Below are 23,849 nucleotides of genomic sequence, written 5' to 3'. Positions count from 1 at the left end.
AATATAAAGGTGTATATCCATGTTATGATAGCTAATCGTGGCGTTTTTCCAAGGCCGCTTCGAACAACAAAAGTAACTAGAATGGCACTCGGTAGAGCGCATACCTCCACCAGGCCGAACAGTTTTTGTTGCCCAATGATCGGCCGGATCTGGATTCGGACCTAAACCAAAATCTAATCGGCTTGTTCTTGTCATCCAACCAACTTGTCCACCTAGTTTAGTCATAACTCGTGCATAACTTTTTTAAATATCATGTTATACTGTATATCGCTTTTCGCCCGATCTCTCAATGGTGAAGAATCACTTAAAAATTAAATAATTCTCATATCCAAATCCATATTCAGATCTTCACCAAAATCTAGTTGATTGGTCCTTGTCACACTCCCAACCTCGGTGCCAAATTTCGTCTGAATCCGTCCACAACATTTTGAGATATCTTGATCACAGACAGACAAACAAATGACAAATAATTCGAGCGACACTTGGCAAAATAAAACAAAGTAGAATGGCACTCAGTAGAGAATCATTTTGACCTCAAAAAGTAATTGGTGGTTGAATTCAGTGACCTGATATGCAAATCGTTGTCAAATTTTAAGTTAATCAGATGAAAATTGAAAAGTTTAGAAATTTGGCCTATGTTGACCTTTTGGCTAATGTTGACCTTTTGGCCTATGTTGACCTCAAGAATAGTTGGTGGTTGGTTTCAGCAAGCTGATATGCAAATCCTATTCAGATTTCAAGTCAATCGGATGAAAATTGAGGATTTTAGGAATTTGAAAAAGTTGTTGACTTTTTGGCCTACGTTGATCTCCAAAATAGTTGGTGGTTGCATTGAGTTGGCTGATATGTAAATCCTATTCAAATTTCAAATCAATCGGATGAAAATTGAGGATTTTAGCAATTCGGAAGAAGTGGTTGACCTTTGGCCTCAACAAATAAATATTATTTTGTCGGACAAAAAATCCACCGTTTGGTGAAGTTTTGTGAAGATCGGTTTGAAATTGTGACCTGTAGGCAACTATAGGTGAGCGGAGAGACAAACAAACACAAACATACTGTGATCAACATAATTGTCCGAAATTTTTTTTTTGCCAAGTAACAAACAGACAGACAGACAAATAGGGGTGAAAACATAACCTCCATCCACCTTTGGTGGCGAAGGTAACAACAGGAGACAGAGGAAACGCCAACAGCAGGATGGAGGAAGAAGGTAGACGGCGATGGACAACCAAAGGCGATGGAGCCGGACAAACAAGAAATGCAGGTAACGATGAGGGGTAGGGTAGAACGCAAGGGATGGACAAGATGGATACCTAAGATTGGAGTGATGTGATCAAATTTACAAAGTTAAATGATGAGCCTGGCTGCCATATTCTGAATAAGTCATAAGGCTTAAGAGATTAAACAGGCAAGCCTGGCAGTACTGGTTTGTGCTTCTCTGTAATGAATCATGGAACAAAAACAAGATTTTCAAGAAATATTCCAATTAAGCTTATTTTGCAATCAAGTACAGTTGATGCAGAGGTGTCGTCCACAAATCTATCCTTCATCTTCCTCAAAACAAGCTCTGCACTCGATTCCTGTTCAACTCAAATCAAGACTTCGTATTGAGCAAATTTGCTCAAAATCTCAATACTTGTTCACAAGCAACATAGATTTTACTTAACATGACCTCTGACCTTTGACCTTGTAACCCCACAATCAAATGAGTTCATCTTTACCTCATTATACATACCTACACCAAGTTTGACTAAGATCCCTACAGCCGTTCATTCCGAAGTTATCGCGGTAACGAAAACCTATCACGGACGGACGGACAGCCGGATGGACAACCTGAAAACATAATGCCTCCTGCGACTGTCGGAAGAGGCATAAAAACAATCCTGGCCATTTATTTCAAGGATGCAAGATGAGTCAACCTACATGTTGAGGGAGGAGACCTGCCGGGCCAGGAAAACGCCGTTTGGTACAGCTGCGGCCTGCATTGGTGCACTGAGGGAGGGGAGTAAGACGGTTTGAGGCAGACACAAGCTGTGCTAGCCTGTTCGTAATTACACGACCTTGCAGGGGAATTGACGGATCCGGTGGCACTTTTGGTCTTGGCGTCGTAGAGTGTGAACGATTCTGCTGTGGCAATGCCAGGGAGGGCTGTGGTGAAAATCCAGAAAAAAGTGATCTGACTAAATGACTGCCAGAAGGTGGATGTAGTCCATTTCGAGGTAGTGGTGGAGTAGATTTAAGTTGTGCCACGGAAGGGGGATGACAAATAGGTGCACGACTTCCCAGACCAGGTGTACTCTGGGCAGAAATGGAAAACTGCGGCCTGCGTTGTAATTCCGAAGAAGGTTGAGAAGGCAGGCCAGTCGACGTGCCATTCGCAAGTCCTAACAACTTTTGAAGAGCAGAAGGACAGCTCGCTGCTGGTTTACGCATTGCCTGGCAGGATGGCATTGCCACCGAGACGTTTCTCGTTTCATTTTTGCTCTCAGTCCTGGCTATTTTTTGAAGAGACACTGAAGAAGAACCCAAGGGACTGAGCAAGGAATTTGGTCCGAGCAAACCAGAGCCCTTCCCTTCTGTGGTTCTCAATGTTTTCCGTTTTCTACTCATGTCAAAATCAAGGTCAGCATCAAGTGAAAAATGAAAATCATCATCAAGTTCAGGAAAGTCGTCATCATCCATGCCAAGCTGCACGGAAAAGTTAACAGCGGTCGTGGCCCTCTCCGTTACTGGTGGTGTGAAAACTGGTTGGATGGGTGTGCTGGTTGCTTGATGCTCAAGTGCTGGGGATGGCAAGGCATTGCCATCCAACGTCCTAGCAGGAGCAGAGGGGGTGAAGACTAGGGAACGCTCTCTGACCTCATTCTCTGCATCCAGAACAGCCGACATAAACTCCTGCAAGAAACAGCAGACATTCATTAAAAGATGGATTCAGAATCAAATAATGGATAGCTCAAAAAACGAGTACTGCACACCCTGAACTATATTTGCATCTGAAGTTTGTCATGTTTGAAACCAAGCAAAAGGAGACACTTTACCTCATCATCAAAATCGTCATCAGCAATGATGGATAATGCATTGTCACCAGCCTGCAAAGAGTGCGATATGCTCATGCACACATGTTCTGTGAAACACTGACTACGATATTACGTTCATAATTTAAAGCAAATAGGGTCAGTACCTCATGTATACAAGAGCTCAGAATAAAAAAATTCGAAAAAAAAAATAAACACGCTGCATACAAAATTTGCATAACCATAAATTTTTATTTTTCCCCCCTTTTTAAGGCCATTTTCCTTGCCAGAGCTAACCCCAGACGGAAGCCTGTCCTCAGTGAAAGACGCATGAAACCCCGCTTGGCGTTTGCAAAAAAAGCACCGAAAGGACTCTCAGACTGTGAGAAATAAGATTCTGTGGTCTGATGAAACCAAGATTGAACTGTATGGCTTCCGTCTGGCCATTCTGCCATATAGCCCAGATCGGTGGTGTTGCAGTGATGGTTGTCCTTCTGGAAGTTTCTCCCAACTCCACACAGGATCTCTGGAGCACAGCCAGAGTGACCATCGGGTTCTTGGTCACCTCTCTTACCAAGGCCCTTCTCCCCCGATTGCTCAGTTTGGCCGGGCTGCCAGTTCTCGGAAGAGTCCTGGTTGTTCCAAATTTCTTCCATTTAAGAATTATGGAGGCCACTGGGCTCTTGGGAACCTTCAATGCAGCAGAATTTTTTTTGTAGGCCTCACCAAATCTGTGCCTCGACACAATCTTGTCTCTAAGCTCTGCAGGCAATTCCTTCGACGTCATGGCTTGGTCTTTGCTTTGATATGCAGTCAGCTGTGAGACCTTATATAGACAGGTGTGTGCCTTTCCAAATCATGTCCAATCAATTGAATTTACCACATGTGGACTCCAATCAAGGTGTAGAAACATCTCAAAGATGATCAAGAGAAATGGGAGGCACCTGAGCTAAATTTCAAGTGTCAGCAAAGGGTATGAATACTTATATCAATGTGATATTTCAGTTTTTTCTTTTTAATAAATTTGCAAAACTTTCTAAAATCCTGTTTTCTCTTTGTCATTATGGGGTATTGAGTGTAGATTGATGAGGGAAAAAATGAATTTGAACGATTTCAGCATAAGGCTGCAACATAACAAAATGTGAAAAAAGTGAAGTACTTTCTGAATACACTGTATATACAATCAACATTGGGGGAAGCATTAACTATGTAACAACTTTTTTTTGACCGTGGGTTCATGCCCCAGAGGGTGGGAACTTAGGGTCATGCAGGTCAATTAAACTCTAAATTTGATATTGGGTCATTGCTGGTGGAACTTTTTGCCATTTTTCAATGGAATGGTTCCACAAGGAATGACCCAATATAAAGTTTTGACTTGAAAAAAAACAACATCTGTCTTGACCCCTGTGACCCAAGTCCCCACTCACTGGGGCATGAACCGGGGATCAAATGCAAACCATCGTTACATATTTCATGCTTCACCAATGCTGATTGTATGTAAAAAGTTTCATTAAAAAAACGTCCTAAAAAGTGCCTGTAATTACATTTTTAGATATTCGCCCATTTGGGCCAAAAATGATACTGCTCTCACACCTTCTTGCCATGTGGTAATCACAACTACCAAGTCTGGAGAATTTCTGCTCAACCATCTAGAACGAGATAACGTGACAGACAGACAGGAGCAGATTGCAATAGCCCCCTTACCTCCCGTTTTTTTAAAGCGCAAGGACAACTACAACAGCACTTGGTAGAGAGCATACTTCCACCAGGCTGAACAGTTTGTTTTGTATCCCAATATTAGACCGGATTTGGATTCAGACCTGAACCAAAATCTAATTGGCTTGTTCTTGTACCTAACCAACAGGTCTTGGTCTTGTACCCAACGGAGGCTAACCACCGCTCTCACAGGGAAAATGGCCTTAAAATGCATGTTGTTGTTGTTGTTGTACCTAACCAACTCATCCACCAAGTTTAGTTATAACTCGTCCATAATTTTCATAAATATCATATTATATATCGCTTTTCGCCAGATCTCAGAATCACTTTAAAAATTAAATAATTCTCTCATCCGAATCCATATTCAGATCTTCAGCAAAATTGAATCAGTTCTTCCTTGTCACACACACAACCTGCCCACCAAGTTTCGTCCATCACTCTGAGATATCGTGCTATATATCGTTTTTAGCCTCATCTTCCAATGGTGAAAAATCACTTTAAAATTCCCTTATCCGGATCTGGATTTGAATCTTCACCAAAATCTAATCATTTCGTCCTTGTCACATACGCAAACTCTCCACCAGGTTTCGTCCAAATCTGTCCACAACTTTTTGAGATATCTTGTTCACAGACAAACAGACAGACAGGGGTGAAAACATAACCTCTATCCACCTTCGGTGGCGGAGGTAAACATGTTCACGGGAATGACTGACATACAAGAAAACCCAAAATTATCATGAACCATTCACAACTATTATTTACTCATGTACCTAACCAGTAACCATGGCAATGACATATTTGACCTGAACAAGACAAGGTTCATGTATGTAGATTAGTCCAGGTCAAATTTAACCACCAACAACACTTGTATATCACAAGTGCATGATCCCCGACTCCTAACCCCAACTGGTTAAGTGGTCCTTTGGGCAGCACAGACTTTTCACAAATAGCACTTGTGGCCATCCAAAGTTGCCCTGAAGGCATCAAGCATAAATCAAATTGTTTGGCCTGAAATTAGATGTTGAAAGGACCAAATCAGACAGTGAGACACTCCCTCCCTGGAGGTCATGAGTGAGACAGCTGGGATTTTCCTAAAAATCCAATAGCAATGGACTCATTCTCTGAAAGCAAGACATGATTAGTTACAAATATTTTGATAAACCAAATCGCTAAATGTTTTTGTCTACCACTTGATATTAGCTCAATGCGCTCACCGCTTCGCCGTTACTTCCTGATTTCAATACACTCAAAACTTACATTGACAAAATTGGAAAATATCTGCAGCGTACACAAATGTAATGATTCACCGTCACGCAATAGAATCATCATTCGAAGACCTAACATGTTTATTGCTCGGCTCACCATGGCTAAAAGTGTCTTTAGAGCAAGAGCGAAGTCAGGCTCGAGCACGGCGCTCCCATATACAGCTCGGCCGCCACAAACCCACGCAGAAAGCTCGAAGAACCGCAACCGTACCACTCACTTTCACGAGTGATATCTTTGATCAGAAGAACGTAAAAACGAGGCTCTGGAGAGAAAACAGGAAATGCAATAAACCCCTTCATAGGGACGTTCAATCCTTCTCGGAATGCTTATAGCCACTTACTTACATGCAATATACACTTGCAATGCGGAACTTCAATTGTATTAGGAAAAAGTTAAATAAATAAAAGAAACCTAAAAAACATCACCATGAAATGTCCAACTTGGCTGAATGGGGCAATGAGCATTTTGAAAACTTTACCAAAGTTTTACTCAAGGAGAGCAAAACAAAGAACAGTATTACAGACCGAGAGAGTAAAAGGTGCATTGGGAGGCAGGAAAGCAATGGCAAACCGCTCGTGTCTCATGAATGAATTTCTTTATCATCATCTTTTTTTTAAACAATCAGTATTCCCAATAAGTGGGTGAAGTCTCAATGCAGCGTCTTTTGCACCACCTTATTAAACACGTTACATTATTTATTTGTGACTGTTGTTTGTGTCCTTCATGACGTCCTTAAAAACAGTAAGTTTCCTGTTTGGAATGATGTTCAATTTTGTTTGACAGACAGATAGACAAATTTTTTTTTAATCTCACTCATCTCTACACATGTGCAGTTGGGACAAATTCAGAGCCAAAGTACTGCGAAACCACAAATTTGTTTTCTGATTCATGTTCAAAATACGGTATAACATTCAATTGAAATCAAGTCGTTCCCCGATCATAAACACTGATGTTAGTGGACGGACAGGCAGAAGTGAATGAAAACCACCGTTTAGAGGCCATTTTTCCCCGCAAGGCGGGGGTTGGCCTTTTCGGGGACCGTGGTTGTTGTTGTTTTTTGGTCCCCTTTTTGAAGCAATGTTTTACGGCCGGATGCCTTTCCTGCCGCCAACCCTGTTTGTCGCCTTTTATGACAAGCAGGGAATTACCAGTGAACTGGTACTCAATTAGCCGACCTCGGAAGGATGACAGGCTGAGTCAACCCCCCTGGCGTTAATTCAGCGATCGACCGGGATTCGAACCCAGGATCCTTGGATCCTAAGCCGGCACCCTAGCCGCTAGCCCAACACCACCAGGGACACCAGGGACAGGCAGAAGTGAATGAATTGCTTAAATCATTCTCCGACCCCATATGAACGCCGTGACGTCACCGCTAAGGCACACGTACTGTCTGCGGCTCCCAAGAGACAGCTATCTCAAAGAGCTATAATTATCAAGATGTAAATTCCGATACCGTCACAAGTGCAAGAAAGCTGCAGCTACCAACTGGTTTCGGTATCCTGTATCCGTCTCAGGTAGGAGAGAGACTTGATTGGCATCATTTACGCCCGACCACATCCAGTAATGACTCCGGATTGTGTTTGGCAAAGTGGGAGATAACGTTTCGTGTGGCAGGCGGCGCTTATCGCTCCCGGTTCCGAGAAGCAAGGGCTGTATGGGACTCGGTGCTGGCACCGTCACCACACCGGAGTCGCATAACATCCGGTAAATAACCGAAAGATTCCAGTCACAAATGTAGGGAAGCCGAGATGTTGGCAAGACGATGCTCTAATAAGAGCGAAACTGGTCGGTGGCCGCATCTTTCTTGCACTTGTGACAGTATCGGAATTTACATCTTAATTATAGCGCTGTGAGATAGCTCTCTCTTAGGAGCACCGTTCCCTATACCAACTGGATAGGGTGCCAAACGCTAAATGGTCAGACGGTCCGGAGGTCACAGGAAGCACTCCGTCCACCATATTCCTTCTCCCACAACACAGAAAATCCCATTTGCATCAATACAAATACTTGCTTCAAGGTGCATATTTCCTCCCAAAATTCCACCTTCCTACTTGATTTTTAGATTCCAGATAAGGAATTGTCATCGTGCATCTTCCGTCCGTCTCCTGTTTTGACTGCTCCAGCCAAACCGCTGGGCTGATCTGGCTGAAACTTGGCAGCAAGGTTCTGCTCCTGACTGGTAACGGGGGATTGAAAAGCTCGTTCTGGTCACATCATTTTAAGTGGGTCAAAATGGTGGACTTGTGTGTATTCCTTCAAAAATCTAATCCAGACCATATAGCTACCAAGTTTGGGTTACATTAGGACAGGGCCCAGATAAGCTACAGGTCCAATGCTCCTATTTTTTGACTTTCCCTCTTGATATAAATCCACTTCCAGGTTTAAGAAAAGAATCGTTATAGTATTTACGAAATGTCGTGTATCTCGTTCTGCTCACATTGTTATTTTCCCTCTTTACGGAAGAATACCAGAAATACCTGTGAAACCAATTTCAACATTCTCTTTTTTTTTCTTCTTTTTTTTTGAATACAAAGTCGAGGCTCATGTAAGAGCGAACACATTAAACACAAAAAAAACACAAAACATGTAATAAAGGGAGCGGGAGACAAGAGGATGAGAGAGGATGAGAGAGGAAAGCACACAAGCACAACAGTAGAAAATAGGGACATCGGGAGATATGTGGAGGGGGGGAAGGCTGCGGGGGAAAGGGGAAGGGGTACACGGTATAAAACAAATTGTTTTCTTCCTGAGAGTTTTCTTCTGTATCCATCTTGTCCACTCTGTGCGTCTTCCCCTAGCCCCCACTCCTTCACACATCCGTTATTTGTAAACCTCTCCAACCATTGTCCTCTCTACTGTACCTTTTGTTTTGTTGCGTGTTCTCTGTCTTCCATGAGCCTCGACTTTGTACATAAGAACACACTGACTGCATACATATTACCTCACAATCCTTTGCTTTCAGTTAGCTAACCAATAACATTAACATGTTGTAGAGACTGTTCAAATACTCAAGAGTAAACTGTCGATGTACAGCATACACACACACGTTCTCTCAACACGAATTACCAAACTCGCATTCACGATAATGGATCTCACAGCGAATATAATTATACAATCCCGCTCAGATCGAGCTTACAAACCACGACCGAAGCGGTATAGAGGATGTAAAAAAAAGAACAAGATAAGAATTCTCAACCATACCGGTAATAAAGATACACTATTCAAAACTCCCGCCCAGACTGTAGATTCTACTTCCTCTTTAACGCCGAATTTGATTTAAAACTGTAATTACGTTGCGTCACCTATCCACTTTCTTCTTCAGATCCTCAGCTCTTAATCATATTTATGCCATTTACATTACATCATTTCAAATAACCCTCATTATTTGCAAAATATGCTTTCGTAGATGAAATAGGGAAAAAGGTAATATGACACGTCGAGCTGAAGAATATACCATCATAAAATCAATGACAAAATGTGGCTTATTTTTTCGCTGTCGCGAGCGGTGTATAAGGCCTCAGTCACACCGGATTGTACGATTTCTGGATCGTGCGATTGATGGCGATCTGCCCGAGGAACGACCAATCGACAATGTTTGTTATGCTCTTTATTTGCGATCGCAAACAGCGATTGGTCACACTTGTGTTGGTTTCGGAAACCACTGTTCGCACTTGTGTTGGTGCAGAAAATGTAAGGTATCTCGACAAACTACGAACGATTGTAGTACACGTTTATTGACTCTGCCGATACAGGCCCGATTAACTGCAGCGCCATCCGAGCTGGGGCGTAGGGATACCATGCGGTCACGGTGTAGGGATACAACGGTGAATATTTGCACTGCATACATGACATCCTCCCCTTTAAGTCCAAAATTACCAAGAGCAATATGTGCTAGATTTCCAGAATTGACATTTCAAAAGCAACATTTCCAAAACATGTGAAAATATGTGTGCAAACGATTATGAGAATAATGAAAATACGTGAAAATTGAACATGTGTCAACGTGAAAATAGAACATGTGTAAACGTGAAAATAGAACATGTGTCAACGTGAAAATAGAACGTGTGTCAACGTGAAAATAGAACATGTGTCAACGTGAAAATAGAACATGTGTCAACGTGAAAATAGAACATGTGTCACCGTGAAAATAGAACATGTGTCAATGTGAAAATAGAACATGTGTCAATGTGAAAATAGAACATGTGTCAACGTGAAAATAGAACATGTGTCAACATCAAAATAGAACATGCGTCACCGTGAAAATAGAACATGTGTCACCGTGAAAATAGAACGTGTGTCAACGTGAAAATAGAACGTGTGTCACCGTGAAAATAGAACATGTGTCAATGTGAAAATAGAACGTGTGTCAACGTGAAAATAGAACGTGTGTCACCGTGAAAATAGAACATGTGTCAATGTGAAAATAGAACATGTATCAACGTGAAAATAGAACGTGTGTCACCGTGAAAATAGAACATGTGTCAACGTGAAAAAAAGCATCTTCAAAGATTCAACCGGTCGGGTGCTTTTCTCTCACGCATTGAGCGTCGCGGTGTACCAGTGGATACAGAGTCCGAGGTGATCCCTTTGGGTGGCGGTGTACCAGTGGATACAGAGTCCGAGGTGATCCCTTTGGGTGGCGGTGTACCAGTGGATACAGAGTCCGAGGTGATCCCTTTGGGTCGCGGTGTACCAGTGGATACAGAGTCCGAGGTGATCCCTTTGGGTGGCGGTGTACCAGTGGAACTGAGTCCGAGGTGATCCCTTTGGGTCGCGGTGTACCAGTGGATACAGAGTCCGAGGTGATCCCTTTGGGTGGCGGTGTACCAGTGGATACAGAGTCCGAGGTGATCCCTTTGGGTGGCGGTGTACCAGTGGATACAGAGTCCGAGGTGATTCCTTTGGTCTCCACGAAGGGTGTAGCGTTCGCAGAGGTTTTCGGGGCATCCGAGCCGGCTGGAGCGGCCACGACGATCTCCGGCAGTGGCGGGTCGAACTGTTGTCCTGACTGTGACGATGCTGCAGGCTCCATCGACTCACAGTGACGGTAGGTTATGTGGTCCTGATGTCGACGAATTTCGCGGCCGTCCTGCAGGCGAATCACGCAGGACAGTGGACCTGGCTTCTCGATGATGTCCCCCGGTAAGCACGTCGCACCTGCACCAAAATTTCGGGCAAACACTGGATCTCCAATGTTGATACATCGACTGTTGGACGTCTTATCGTGCACCAACTTTTGATTAATCTGGCTCTGATAAACATTTGATGATATGTCTGGTTTGAGATTGTCAAGTGTCGATCTCACGTGTCGTTTCATCAATAACTCAGACGGAGCTGCACCGGTTGTTGATTGTGGTGTGATGCGGTATTTGAACAGGAGACGAGAAAGCTTTGTTTCCAGGGTTCCCTCCTGAAGTTTCTGCAATCCAGATTTGATGATTCCTACGGATCGTTCGGCCAAGCCATTTGAAGCCTGGTGATGTGGGCTGACAAACTTATGTTTGATGCCGTTCCGACGTGTGAACTCGGCAAACTCGGTACTGGAAAAACACGAGCCGTTATCACTCACGATCATCCTGGGCAGACCATGAGTGGCGAAACAGCGTCTGAGTCTTTCGATGACAATGGCTGACGTAGTACCACGCGTCACATAGGCATCAATCCATTTTGTGTGCGCGTCCGTAATTATTAGAATCATGCTGCCGTTAATAGGCCCGGCATAATCGAGATGTAGGCGATGCCACGGTTCGCTGGGCCATTCCCAGGGATGCAGTGGCGCTTTCGCAGGTGTATACCTGGTGCTCTGGCAGGGGTAATAATGTCGAACATGATGTTCGATATCAGCATCAAGATTCGGCCACCACACATAGTTTCTGGCGAGTGACTTCATCTTCACAATCCCGGGGTGACAGTCATGAATTTCATCCACGACCCTGGAACGCAGATTTTCCGGGATCACGACACGACATCCCCAGAGTAGGCAACCATTTTCCATGCTGAGTTCGTTTTTACGTGCTTTAAAAGCCGCAAAAGCTGGGTCACCCTCAGGTAGCAAATGCCATCCAAGCTGTACAGCCTGGACAGTTCTGGACAGAACGGGGTCTCGTCGAGTATGAGTGCGGATCTGGCCGGAATCGACAGCACAATCTTCCAGATGATCCATCAGTGTGATAATGGATCCTGGTGTAGGCGAATCATCAACGGATTCTGGAAGGGGTAACCGACTCATGGCATCTGCATTTGTGATAGATGAACCGGGCTTATAACATATGGTGTAGTCATAAGCAGCGAGAAACAGGGGCCAGCGGATGATCCTGGGCAGTAGTGTGTCAGATGTCGCCTTAGTTGGACCAAACAGACTGATCAGCGGCTTGTGATCAGTGCGAATCGTGAAAGTGGTTTTTCAACACCAACACAAGTGCGAAAAGTGGTTTTTCAACACTAACACAAGTGCGAAAAGTGGTTTTCCACACTAATACAAGTGCAAAAGTGGTTTCCTGCACCAACACAAGTGCGAAAAGTGGTTTTTCAACACTAACACAAGTGCGAAAAGTGGTTTTTGAACACTATCACAAGTGCAAAAAGTGGTTTTTCCACACTAATACAAGTGCAAAAGTGGTTTGCTGCACCACCACAAGTGCGAAAAGTGGTTTTTCAACACTAACACAAGTGCGAAAAGTGGTTTTTCAACACTAACACAAGTGCGAAAAGTGGTTTTTCAACACTAACACAGGTGCGAAAAGTGGTTTTCCACACTAATACAAGTGCAAAAGTGGTTTCCTGCACCAACACAAGTGCGAAAAGTGGTTTTTCAACACTAACACAAGTGCGAAAAGTGGTTTTTCAACACTATCACAAGTGCAAAAAGTGTTTTTCCACACTAATACAAGTGCAAAAGTGGTTTCCTGCACCAACACAAGTGCGAAAAGTGGTTTTTCAACACTAACACAAGTGCAAAAAGTGGTTTTTCAACACTAACACAAGTGCGAAAAGTGGTTTTTCAACACTAACACAAGTGCGAAAAGTGGTTTTTCAACACTAACACAGGTGCGAAAAGTGGTTTTTCCACACTAATACAAGTGCAAAAGTGGTTTCCTGCACCAACACAAGTGCGAAAAGTGGTTTTTCAACACTAACACAAGTGTGAAAAGTGGTTTTTCAACACTATCACAAGTGCAAAAAGTGTTTTTTCCACACTAATACAAGTGCAAAAGTGGTTTCCTGCACCAACACAAGTGCGAAAAGTGGTTTTTCAACACTAACACAAGTGCGAAAAGTGTTTTTTCCACACTAATACAAGTGCAAAAGTGGTTTCGTGCACCAACACAAGTGCGAAAAGTGGTTTTTCAACACTAACACAAGTGCGAAAAGTGGTTTTTCAACACTAACACAAGTGCGAAAAGTGGTTTTTCAACATTAACACAGGTGCGAAAAGTGGTTTTTCCACACTAATACAAGTGCAAAAGTGGTTTCCTGCACCAACACAAGTGCGAAAAGTGGTTTTTCAACACTAACACAAGTGCGAAAAGTGGTTTTTCAACACTATCACAAGTGCAAAAAGTGTTTTTCCACACTAATACAAGTGCAAAAGTGGTTTCCTGCACCAACACAAGTGCGAAAAGTGGTTTTTCAACACTAACACAAGTGCGAAAAGTGGTTTTTCAACACTAACACAAGTGCGAAAAGTGGTTTTTCAACACTAACACAAGTGCGAAAAGTGTTTTTTCCACACTAATACAAGTGCAAAAGTGGTTTCCTGCACCAACACAAGTGCGAAAAGTGGTTTTTCAACACTAACACAAGTGCGAAAAGTGGTTTTTCAACACTAACACAAGTGTGAAAAGTGGTTTTTCAACACTAACACAAGTGCGAAAAGTGTTTTTTCCACACTAATACAAGTGCAAAAGTGGTTTCCTGCACCAACACAAGTGCAAAAAGTGGTTTTTCAACACTAACACACGTGCAAAAAGTGGTTTTTCAACACTAACACAAGTGCGAAAAGTGGTTTTTCAACACTAACACAAGTGCGAAAAGTGGTTTTACCACACTAATACAAGTGCAAAAGTGGTTTCCTGCACCAACACAAGTGCGAAAAGTGGTTTTTCAACACTAACACAAGTGCGAAAAGTGGTTTTTCAACACTATCACAAGTGCGAAAAGTGGTTTTTCCACACTAATACAAGTGCAAAAGTGGTTTCCTGCACCAACACAAGTGCGAAAAGTGGTTTTTCAACACTAACACAAGTGCGAAAAGTGGTTTTTCCACACTAATACAAGTACAAAAGTGGTTTCCTGCACCAACACAAGTGCGAAAAGTGGTTTTTCAACACTAACACAAGTGCGAAAAGTGGTTTTTCAACACTAACACAAGTGCGAAAAGTGGTTTTTCCACACTAATACAAGTGCAAAAGTGGTTTCCTGCACCAACACAAGTGCGAAAAGTGGTTTTTCAACACTAAGACAAGTGCAAAAAGTGGTTTTTCAACACTATCACAAGTGCAAAAAGTGTTTTTCCACACTAATACAAGTGCAAAAGTGGTTTCCTGCACCAACACAAGTGCGAAAAGTGTTTTTTCAACACTAACACAAGTGCGAAAAGTGGTTTTTCAACACTAACATAAGTGCGAAAAGTATTTTTTCCACACTAATACAAGTGCAAAAGTGGTTTCCTGCACCAACACAAGTGCGAAAAGTGGTTTTTCAACACTAACAGAAGTGCGAAAAGTGGTTTTTCAACACTAACAGAAGTGCGAAAAGTGGTTTTTCAACACTAACACAAGTGCGAAAAGTGGTTTTTCCATACTAATACAAGTGCAAAAGTGGTTTCCTGCACCAACACAAGTGCGAAAAGTGGTTTTTCAACACTAGCACAAGTGCGAAAAGTAGTTTTTCATCACTATCACAAGTGCAAAAAGTGTTTTTTCCACACTAATACAAGTGCAAAAGTGGTTTCCTGCACCAACACAAGTGCAAAAAGTGGTTTTTCAACACTAACACAAGTGCGAAAAGTGTTTTTTCCACACTAAAACAAGTGCAAAAGTGGTTTCCTGCACCAACACAAGTGCGAAAAGTGGTTTTTCAACAGTAACACAAGTGCGAAAAGTGGTTTTTCAACACTAACACAAGTGCGAAAAGTGGTTTTTCAACACTAACACAAGTGCGAAAAGTGGTTTTTCCACACTAATACAAGTGCAAAAGTGGTTTCCTGTACCAACACAAGTGCGAAAAGTGGTTTTTCAACACTAACACAAGTGCGAAAAGTGGTTTTTCAACACTATCACAAGTGCAAAAAGTGTTTTTTCCACACTAATACAAGGGCAAAAGCGGTTTACTGCACCAACACAAGTGTGAAAAGTGGTTTTTCAACACTAACACAAGTGCGAAAAGTGGTTTTTCAACACTATCACAAGTGCAAAAAGTGTTTTTTCCACACTAATACAAGTACAAAAGTGGTTTCCTGCACCAACATAAGTGCGAAAAGTGGTTTTTCAACACTAACACAAGTGCGAAAAGTGGTTTTTCAACACTATCACAAGTGCAAAAAGTGTTTTTTCCACACTAATACAAGTGCAAAAGTGGTTTCCTGCACCAACACAGGTGTGAAAAGTGGTTTTTCAACACTAACACAAGTGCGAAAAGTGGTTTTTCAACACTATCACAAGTGCAAAAAGTGTTTTTTCCACAATAATACAAGTGCAAAAGTGGTTTCCTGCACCAACACAAGTGCGAAAAGTGTTTTTCAACACTAACACAAGTGCGAAAAGTGGTTTTTCAACACTATCACAAGTGCGAAAAGTGGTTTTTCAACACTAGCACAGGTGCGAAAAGTGGTTTTTCACACTAATACAAGTGCAAAAGTGGTTTCCTGCACCAACACAAGTGCGAAAAGTGGTTTTTCAACACTAACACAAGTGCGAAAAGTGGTTTTCAACACTAACACAAGTGCGAAAAGTGGCTTTTCAACACTAACACAAGTGCGAAAAGTGTTTTTTCCACACTAATACAGTGCAAAAGTGGTTTCCTGCACCAACACAAGTGCAAAAAGTGGTTTTTCAACACTAACACAAGTGCAAAAAGTGGTTTTTCAACACTAACACAAGTGCGAAAAGTGGTTTTTCAACACTAACACAAGTGTGAAAAGTGGTTTTTCAACACTAACACAAGTGCGAAAAGTGTTTTTTCCACACTAATACAAGTGCAAAAGTGGTTTCCTGCACCAACACAAGTGCAAAAAGTGGTTTTTCAACACTAACACAAGTGCAAAAAGTGGTTTTTCAACACTAACACAAGTGCGAAAAGTGGTTTTCAACACTAACACAAGTGCGAAAAGTGGTTTTCCACACTAATACAAGTGCAAAAGTGGTTTCCTGCACCAACACAAGTGCGAAAAGTGGTTTTTCAACACTAACACAAGTGCGAAAAGTGGTTTTTCAACACTATCACAAAGTGCGAAAAGTGGTTTTCCACACTAATACAAGTGCCAAAAGTGGTTTCCTGCACCAACACAAGTGCGAAAAGTGGTTTTTCAACACTAACACAAGTGCGAAAAGTGGTTTTTCCACACTAATACAAGTACAAAAGTGGTTTCCTGCACCAACACAAGTGCGAAAAGTGGTTTTTCAACACTAACACAAGTGCGAAAAGTGGTTTTTCAACACTAACACAAGTGCGAAAAGTGGTTTTTCCACACTAATACAAGTGCAAAAGTGGTTTCCTGCACCAACACAAGTGCGAAAAGTGGTTTTTCAACACTAACACAAGTGCAAAAAGTGGTTTTTCAACACTATCACAAGTGCAAAAAGTGTTTTTCCACACTAATACAAGTGCAAAAGTGGTTTCCTGCACCAACACAAGTGCGAAAAGTGTTTTTTCAACACTAACACAAGTGCGAAAAGTGGGTTTTCAACACTAACACAAGTGCGCAAAGTGTTTTTTCCACACTAATACAAGTGCAAAAGTGGTTTCCTGCACCAACACAAGTGCGAAAAGTGGTTTTTCAACACTAACAGAAGTGCGAAAAGTGGTTTTTCAACACTAACAGAAGTGCGAAAAGTGGTTTTTCAACACTAACATAAGTGCGAAAAGTGGTTTTTCCATACTAATACAAGTGCAAAAGTGGTTTCCTGCACCAACACAAGTGCGAAAAGTGGTTTTTCAACACTAACACAAGTGCGAAAAGTAGTTTTTCATCACTATCACAAGTGCAAAAAGTGTTTTTTCCACACTAATACAAGTGCAAAAGTGGTTTCCTGCACCAACACAAGTGCAAAAAGTGGTTTTTCAACACTAACACAAGTGCGAAAAGTGTTTTTTCCACACTAAAACAAGTGCAAAAGTGGTTTCCTGCACCAACACAAGTGCGAAAAGTGGTTTTTCAACAGTAACACAAGTGCGAAAAGTGGTTTTTCAACACTAACACAAGTGCGAAAAGTGGTTTTTCAACACTAACACAAGTGCGAAAAGTGGTTTTTCCACACTAATACAAGTGCAAAAGTGGTTTCCTGTACCAACACAAGTGCGAAAAGTGGTTTTTCAACACTAACACAAGTGCGAAAAGTGGTTTTTCAACACTATCACAAGTGCAAAAAGTGTTTTTTCCACACTAATACAAGGGCAAAAGCGGTTTACTGCACCAACACAAGTGTGAAAAGTGGTTTTTCAACACTAACACAAGTGCGAAAAGTGGTTTTTCAACACTATCACAAGTGCAAAAAGTGTTTTTTCCACACTAATACAAGTACAAAAGTGGTTTCCTGCACCAACATAAGTGCGAAAAGTGGTTTTTCAACACTAACACAAGTGCGAAAAGTGGTTTTTCAACACTATCACAAGTGCAAAAAGTGTTTTTTCCACACTAATACAAGTGCAAAAGTGGTTTCCTGCACCAACACAGGTGTGAAAAGTGGTTTTCAACACTAACACAAGTGCGAAAAGTGGTTTTTCAACACTATCACAAGTGCAAAAAGTGTTTTTTCCACAATAATACAAGTGCAAAAGTGGTTTCCTGCACCAACACAAGTGCGAAAAGTGGTTTTTCAACACTAACACAAGTGCGAAAAGTGGTTTTTCAACACTATCACAAGTGCGAAAAGTGGTTTTTCAACACTAGCACAGGTGCGAAAAGTGGTTTTTCCACACTAATACAAGTGCAAAAGTGGTTTCCTGCACCAACACAAGTGCGAAAAGTGGTTTTTCAACACTAACACAAGTGCGAAAAGTGGTTTTTCAACACTAACACAAGTGCGAAAAGTGGCTTTTCAACACTAACACAAGTGCGAAAAGTGTTTTTGCCACACTAATACAAGTGCAAAAGTGGTTTCCTGCACCAACACAAGTGCAAAAAGTGGTTTTTCAACACTAACACAAGTGCAAAAAGTGGTTTTTCAACACTAACACAAGTGCGAAAAGTGGTTTTTCAACACTAACACAAGTGTGAAAAGTGGTTTTTCAACACTAACACAAGTGCGAAAAGTGTTTTTTCCACACTAATACAAGTGCAAAAGTGGTTTCCTGCACCAACACAAGTGCAAAAAGTGGTTTTTCAACACTAACACAAGTGCAAAAAGTGGTTTTTCAACACTAACACAAGTGCGAAAAGTGGTTTTTCAACACTAACACAAGTGCGAAAAGTGGTTTTCCACACTAATACAAGTGCAAAAGTGGTTTCCTGCACCAACACAAGTGCGAAAAGTGGTTTTTCAACACTAACACAAGTGCGAAAAGTGGTTTTTCAACACTATCACAAGTGCGAAAAGTGGTTTTCCACACTAATACAAGTGCAAAAGTGGTTTCCTGCACCAACACAAGTGCGAAAAGTGGTTTTTCAACACTAACACAAGTGCGAAAAGTGGTTTTTCCACACTAATACAAGTACAAAAGTGGTTTCCTGCACCAACACAAGTGCGAAAAGTGGTTTTTCAACACTAACACAAGTGCGAAAAGTGGTTTTTCAACACTAACACAAGTGCGAAAAGTGGTTTTTCCACACTAATACAAGTGCAAAAGTGGTTTCCTGCACCAACACAAGTGCGAAAAGTGGTTTTTCAACACTAACACAAGTGCAAAAAGTGGTTTTTCAACACTATCACAAGTGCAAAAAGTGTTTTACCACACTAATACAAGTGCAAAAGTGGTTTCCTGCACCAACACAAGTGCGAAAAGTGTTTTTTCAACACTAACACAAGTGCGAAAAGTGGGTTTTCAACACTAACACAAGTGCGCAAAGTGTTTTTTCCACACTAATACAAGTGCAAAAGTGGTTTCCTGCACCAACAGAAGTGCGAAAAGTGGTTTTTCAACACTAACAGAAGTGCGAAAAGTGGTTTTTCAACACTAACAGAAGTGCGAAAAGTGGTTTTTCAACACTAACATAAGTGCGAAAAGTGGTTTTTCCATACTAATACAAGTGCAAAAGTGGTTTCCTGCACCAACACAAGTGCGAAAAGTGGTTTTTCAACACTAACACAAGTGCGAAAAGTAGTTTTTCATCACTATCACAAGTGCAAAAAGTGTTTTTTCCACACTAATACAAGTGCAAAAGTGGTTTCCTGCACCAACACAAGTGCAAAAAGTGGTTTTTCAACACTAACACAAGTGCGAAAAGTGTTTTTTTTTTTTTTTTTTTTTTTTTTTTGTATACAAGATCGAGGCTCGTGAAAGAGCGAACATTAATTACACAGAAAGACAAACCGACACATAAAACATATAACATAGGGAGCGGTAGACAAGATGGGGAGAGAGGCGGAAGGACACAAACACAACATTTGAGAGCAGGGACCGAGAGACATGGAGACATCGAGAGATCTGAGAGAGGGCGAGGGCTTTGGGGGGGGGGGGGGCGTGGGAAGGGGGCAGTGGGAGAGGTATAAAACATATGGACACTGCCAGGACTTCCAGGAAAGAAGTTGGAATTTCAAACAAGGTGGATCTGGGGTGAATTAGCGGGGGTAGAAAAGATCAAGGTTTTGGATGGGGGAAGATAAGAGATGGTGGTGAACAGCTGTTTTAAAGACCTGGAGGGAGGAGTGGGATTGAAGGGAGTGAGGGAGTTTGTTCCAGAGGCGGGAGAAAAGAGGAATGAAAGAGTGAAGGTGAGCGGAGAGCCGAGATTTCGGCAGTTTAACCATCAGAGGGTTGCTGGCAGATCTTGTGCGACCTGTAGGAATATTTGGGGGACAGAGCACAGAGAGAGCTGGGGGTGCAAGGCCGGAGAGGAGTCGGTAGAAGACAGAAAGACCACCTACCTGCCTGCGGTGAGTGAGTGAAAGGCCCTCAGAGATAGCTTCATCGCGGGAGATTCCAATAATTCTGAAAGCTTTGGTTTCAACAGCGTGAAGCCGAGCTAGGTGTGAGGCAGGAGCACCAGCCCATAGGGGAGAACAGTATTCCATTGAGCTGCGGATGAAAGCCTTGTATGTGGTGAGGAGCTCAGGTGTGCCGAGGAAGGACTTCGCACGACGGAGGATGCCCAGTCGGCGACTGGCTTTGGAGGCCAGCTTGGAAATGTGGTTTTCCCAAGAAAGATCATGGCAGATAGTGAGACCCAAAATCTTGAGCGACAGAACTTCTTGGAGAGGATTGTTGAGAAAGTAGATGGGAGGGTTGTCCAGTCGATCTTTTCGGAGAGACATAGTAAGAGTGTGAGATTTGTCAGGATTGAAAGACATGTTCCACTTGTTTGACCAGTCTGTGATTTTGTCCAGGTCTTCAGAGAGTGAGGAGGCAGCAGACTGCCGATCTGAGGGAAGAGGAATGGAGCGGCAGAGAGTGGAGTCATCAGCAAAGAGATAGAGAGGATTTTCGAGAGAGTCAGAGAGATCATTGATGAAGACCAGAAAAAGCACGGGGCCCAGAACACTGCCTTGGGGAACTCCAGCCTGAACAGGAAGAGGAGATGAGAGAAACCCATTCAGGGCCACACGTTGACGACGACTAGAGAGGAAGTCCGCCAGCCATGCGTGGAGATTTCCATGGATACCAAAGGAGGAGAGTTTGGTGAGCAGAGCGGGGTGCCAGACCGTGTCGAAGGCACGTGATATGTCGAGGGAGACAGCTCTAATTTCCTGTTTGGCATTGAGGACCTCCATCCATTGTTGAGACAGCAGAAGCAGCATGTCCAGAGTAGAGTGACCTGGTCTGAAACCAAATTGATGATCAGAGATCAAGCCATTGGAGAAGAGGAAAGATTTCATATCAGAAGCAATGATGGATTCCATGACTTTGCTGATAATTGGGAGAAGGCTGATTGGTCTGTAGTTGCTAGGATCTGTTTTTGCACCTTTTTTGTGCAAAGCGGTGATGTTGGCTGATTTCTGATGTTGGCTGTTGGTGATGTTGGCTGATGTTGGCTGATGTTGGCTGATGTTTTCCACACTAAAACAAGTGCAAAAGTGGTTTCCTGCACCAACACAAGTGCGAAAAGTGGTTTTTCAACAGTAACACAAGTGCGAAAAGTGGTTTTTCCACACTAACACAACTGCGAAAAGTGGTTTTCCAACACTAACACAAGTGCGAAAAGTGGTTTTTCCACACTAATACAAGTGCAAAAGTGGTTTCCTGTACCAACACAAGTGCGAAAAGTGGTTTTTCAACACTAACACAAGTGCGAAAAGTGGTTTTTCAACACTATCACAAGTGCAAAAAGTGTTTTTTCCACACTAATACAAGGGCAAAAGCGGTTTACTGCACCAACACAAGTGTGAAAAGTGGTTTTTCAACACTAACACAAGTGCGGAAAGTGGTTTTTCAACACTATCACAAGTGCAAAAAGTGTTTTTTCCACACTAATACAAGTACAAAAGTGGTTTCCTGCACCAACATAAGTGCGAAAAGTGGTTTTTCAACACTAACACAAGTGCGAAAAGTGGTTTTTCAACACTATCACAAGTGCAAAAAGTGTTTTTTCCACACTAATACAAGTGCAAAAGTGGTTTCCTGCACCAACACAGGTGTGAAAAGTGGTTTTTCAACACTAACACAAGTGCGAAAAGTGGTTTTTCAACACTATCACAAGTGCAAAAAGTGTTTTTTCCACAATAATACAAGTGCAAAAGTGGTTTCCTGCACCAACACAAGTGCGAAAAGTGGTTTTTCAACACTAACACAAGTGCGAAAAGTGGTTTTTCAACACTATCACAAGTGCGAAAAGTGGTTTTTCAACACTAGCACAGGTGCGAAAAGTGGTTTTTCCACACTAATACAAGTGCAAAAGTGGTTTCCTGCATCAACACAAGTGCGAAAAGTGGTTTTTCAACACTAACACAAGTGCGAAAAGTGGTTTTTCAACACTAACACAAGTGCGAAAAGTGGCTTTTCAACACTAACACAAGTGCGAAAAGTGTTTTTTCCACACTAATACAAGTGCAAAAGTGGTTTCCTGCACCAACACAAGTGCAAAAAGTGGTTTTTCAACACTAACACAAGTGCAAAAAGTGGTTTTTCAACACTAACACAAGTGCGAAAAGTGGTTTTTCAACACTAACACAAGTGCGAAAAGTGGTTTTTCCACACTAATACAAGTGCAAAAGTGGTTTCCTGCACCAACACAAGTGCGAAAAGTGTTTTTTCCACACTAATACAAGTGCAAAAGTGGTTTCCTGCACCAACACAAGTGCGAAAAGTGTTTTTTCAACACTAACACAAGTGCGAAAAGTGGTTTTTCAACACTATCACAAGTGCGAAAAGTGGTTTTCCACACTAATACAAGTGCAAAAGTGGTTTCCTGCACCAACACAAGTGCGAAAAGTGGTTTTTCAACACTAACACAAGTGCGAAAAGTGGTTTTTCCACACTAATACAAGTACAAAAGTGGTTTCCTGCACCAACACAAGTGCGAAAAGTGGTTTTTCAACACTAACACCAGTGCGAAAAGTGGTTTTTCAACACTAACACAAGTGCGAAAAGTGGTTTCCTGCACCAACACAAGTGCGAAAAGTGGTTTTTCAACACTAACACAAGTGCGAAAAGTGGTTTTTCAACACTATCACAAGTGCAAAAAGTGTTTTTTCCACACTAATACAAGTGCAAAAGTGGTTTCCTGCACCAACACAAGTGCGAAAAGTGGTTTTTCAACACTAACACAAGTGCGAAAAGTGGTTTTTCAACACTAACACAAGTGCGAAAAGTGTTTTTTCCACACTAATACAAGTGCAAAAGTGGTTTCCTGCACCAACACAAGTGCGAAAAGTGGTTTTTCAACACTAACAGAAGTGCGAAAAGTGGTTTTTCAACACTAACACAAGTGCAAAAAGTGGTTTTTCCATACTAATACAAGTGCAAAAGTGGTTTCCTGCACCAACACAAGTGCGAAAAGTGGTTTTTCAACACTAACACAAGTGCGAAAAGTAGTTTTTCATCACTATCACAAGTGCAAAAAGTGTTTTTTCCACACTAATACAAGTGCAAAAGTGGTTTCCTGCACCAACACAAGTGCAAAAAGTGGTTTTTCAACACTAACACAAGTGCGAAAAGTGTTTTTCCACACTAAAACAAGTGCAAAATTGGTTTACTGCACCACAAGTGCGAAAAGTGGTTTCCTGCACCAACACAAGTGCGAAAAGTGGTTTTTCAACACTAACACAAGTGCGAAAAGTGGTTTTTCAACACTATCACAAGTGCAAAAAGTGTTTTTTCCACACTAATACAAGTGCAAAAGTGGTTTCCTGCACCAACACAAGTGCGAAAAGTGGTTTTTCAACACTAACACAAGTGCGAAAAGTGGTTTTTCAACACTAACACAAGTGCGAAAAGTGTTTTTTCCACACTAATACAAGTGCAAAAGTGGTTTCCTGCACCAACACAAGTGCGAAAAGTGGTTTTTCAACACTAACAGAAGTGCGAAAAGTGGTTTTTCAA

At 42.0% G+C, this 23,849-nt stretch overlaps 1 protein-coding gene across 2 annotated transcripts in view; it reads right to left on the bottom strand.

Moving 5' to 3' along the window:
* HROB (homologous recombination factor with OB-fold) overlaps positions 1-9,280 on the bottom strand; it is a 40,953-nt gene extending 31,673 nt beyond the window's left edge. Inside the window, exons 1-4 of one of the 2 annotated variants that reach the window (XM_068118925.2) lie at positions 9,198-9,280; positions 6,093-6,258; positions 3,039-3,089; positions 1,924-2,895 (exon numbers count right to left, since the gene is read on the bottom strand). In XM_068118925.2, the coding sequence (XP_067975026.2) occupies positions 1,924-2,895; positions 3,039-3,089; positions 6,093-6,095 (1,026 nt within the window). In that variant the 5' untranslated portion in view covers positions 6,096-6,258; positions 9,198-9,280. Of the gene's footprint in view, positions 1-1,923; positions 2,896-3,038; positions 3,090-6,092; positions 6,259-8,857; positions 9,093-9,197 lie in introns of those variants that run through there. The other variant, XM_068118926.2, reaches the window with a different exon arrangement.
* Between the last annotated feature and the right edge of the window lie 14,569 nt (positions 9,281-23,849).

This window comes from Myxine glutinosa, chromosome 6 (genome assembly GCF_964187855.1).
Source record: "Myxine glutinosa chromosome 6, kmMyxGlut1.1, whole genome shotgun sequence".
Lineage (NCBI taxonomy): Eukaryota > Metazoa > Chordata > Myxini > Myxiniformes > Myxinidae > Myxine > Myxine glutinosa.
The sequence above is the reverse complement of the archived record's forward strand: the minus strand, read 5'-3'. Positions and strand labels throughout refer to the sequence as shown.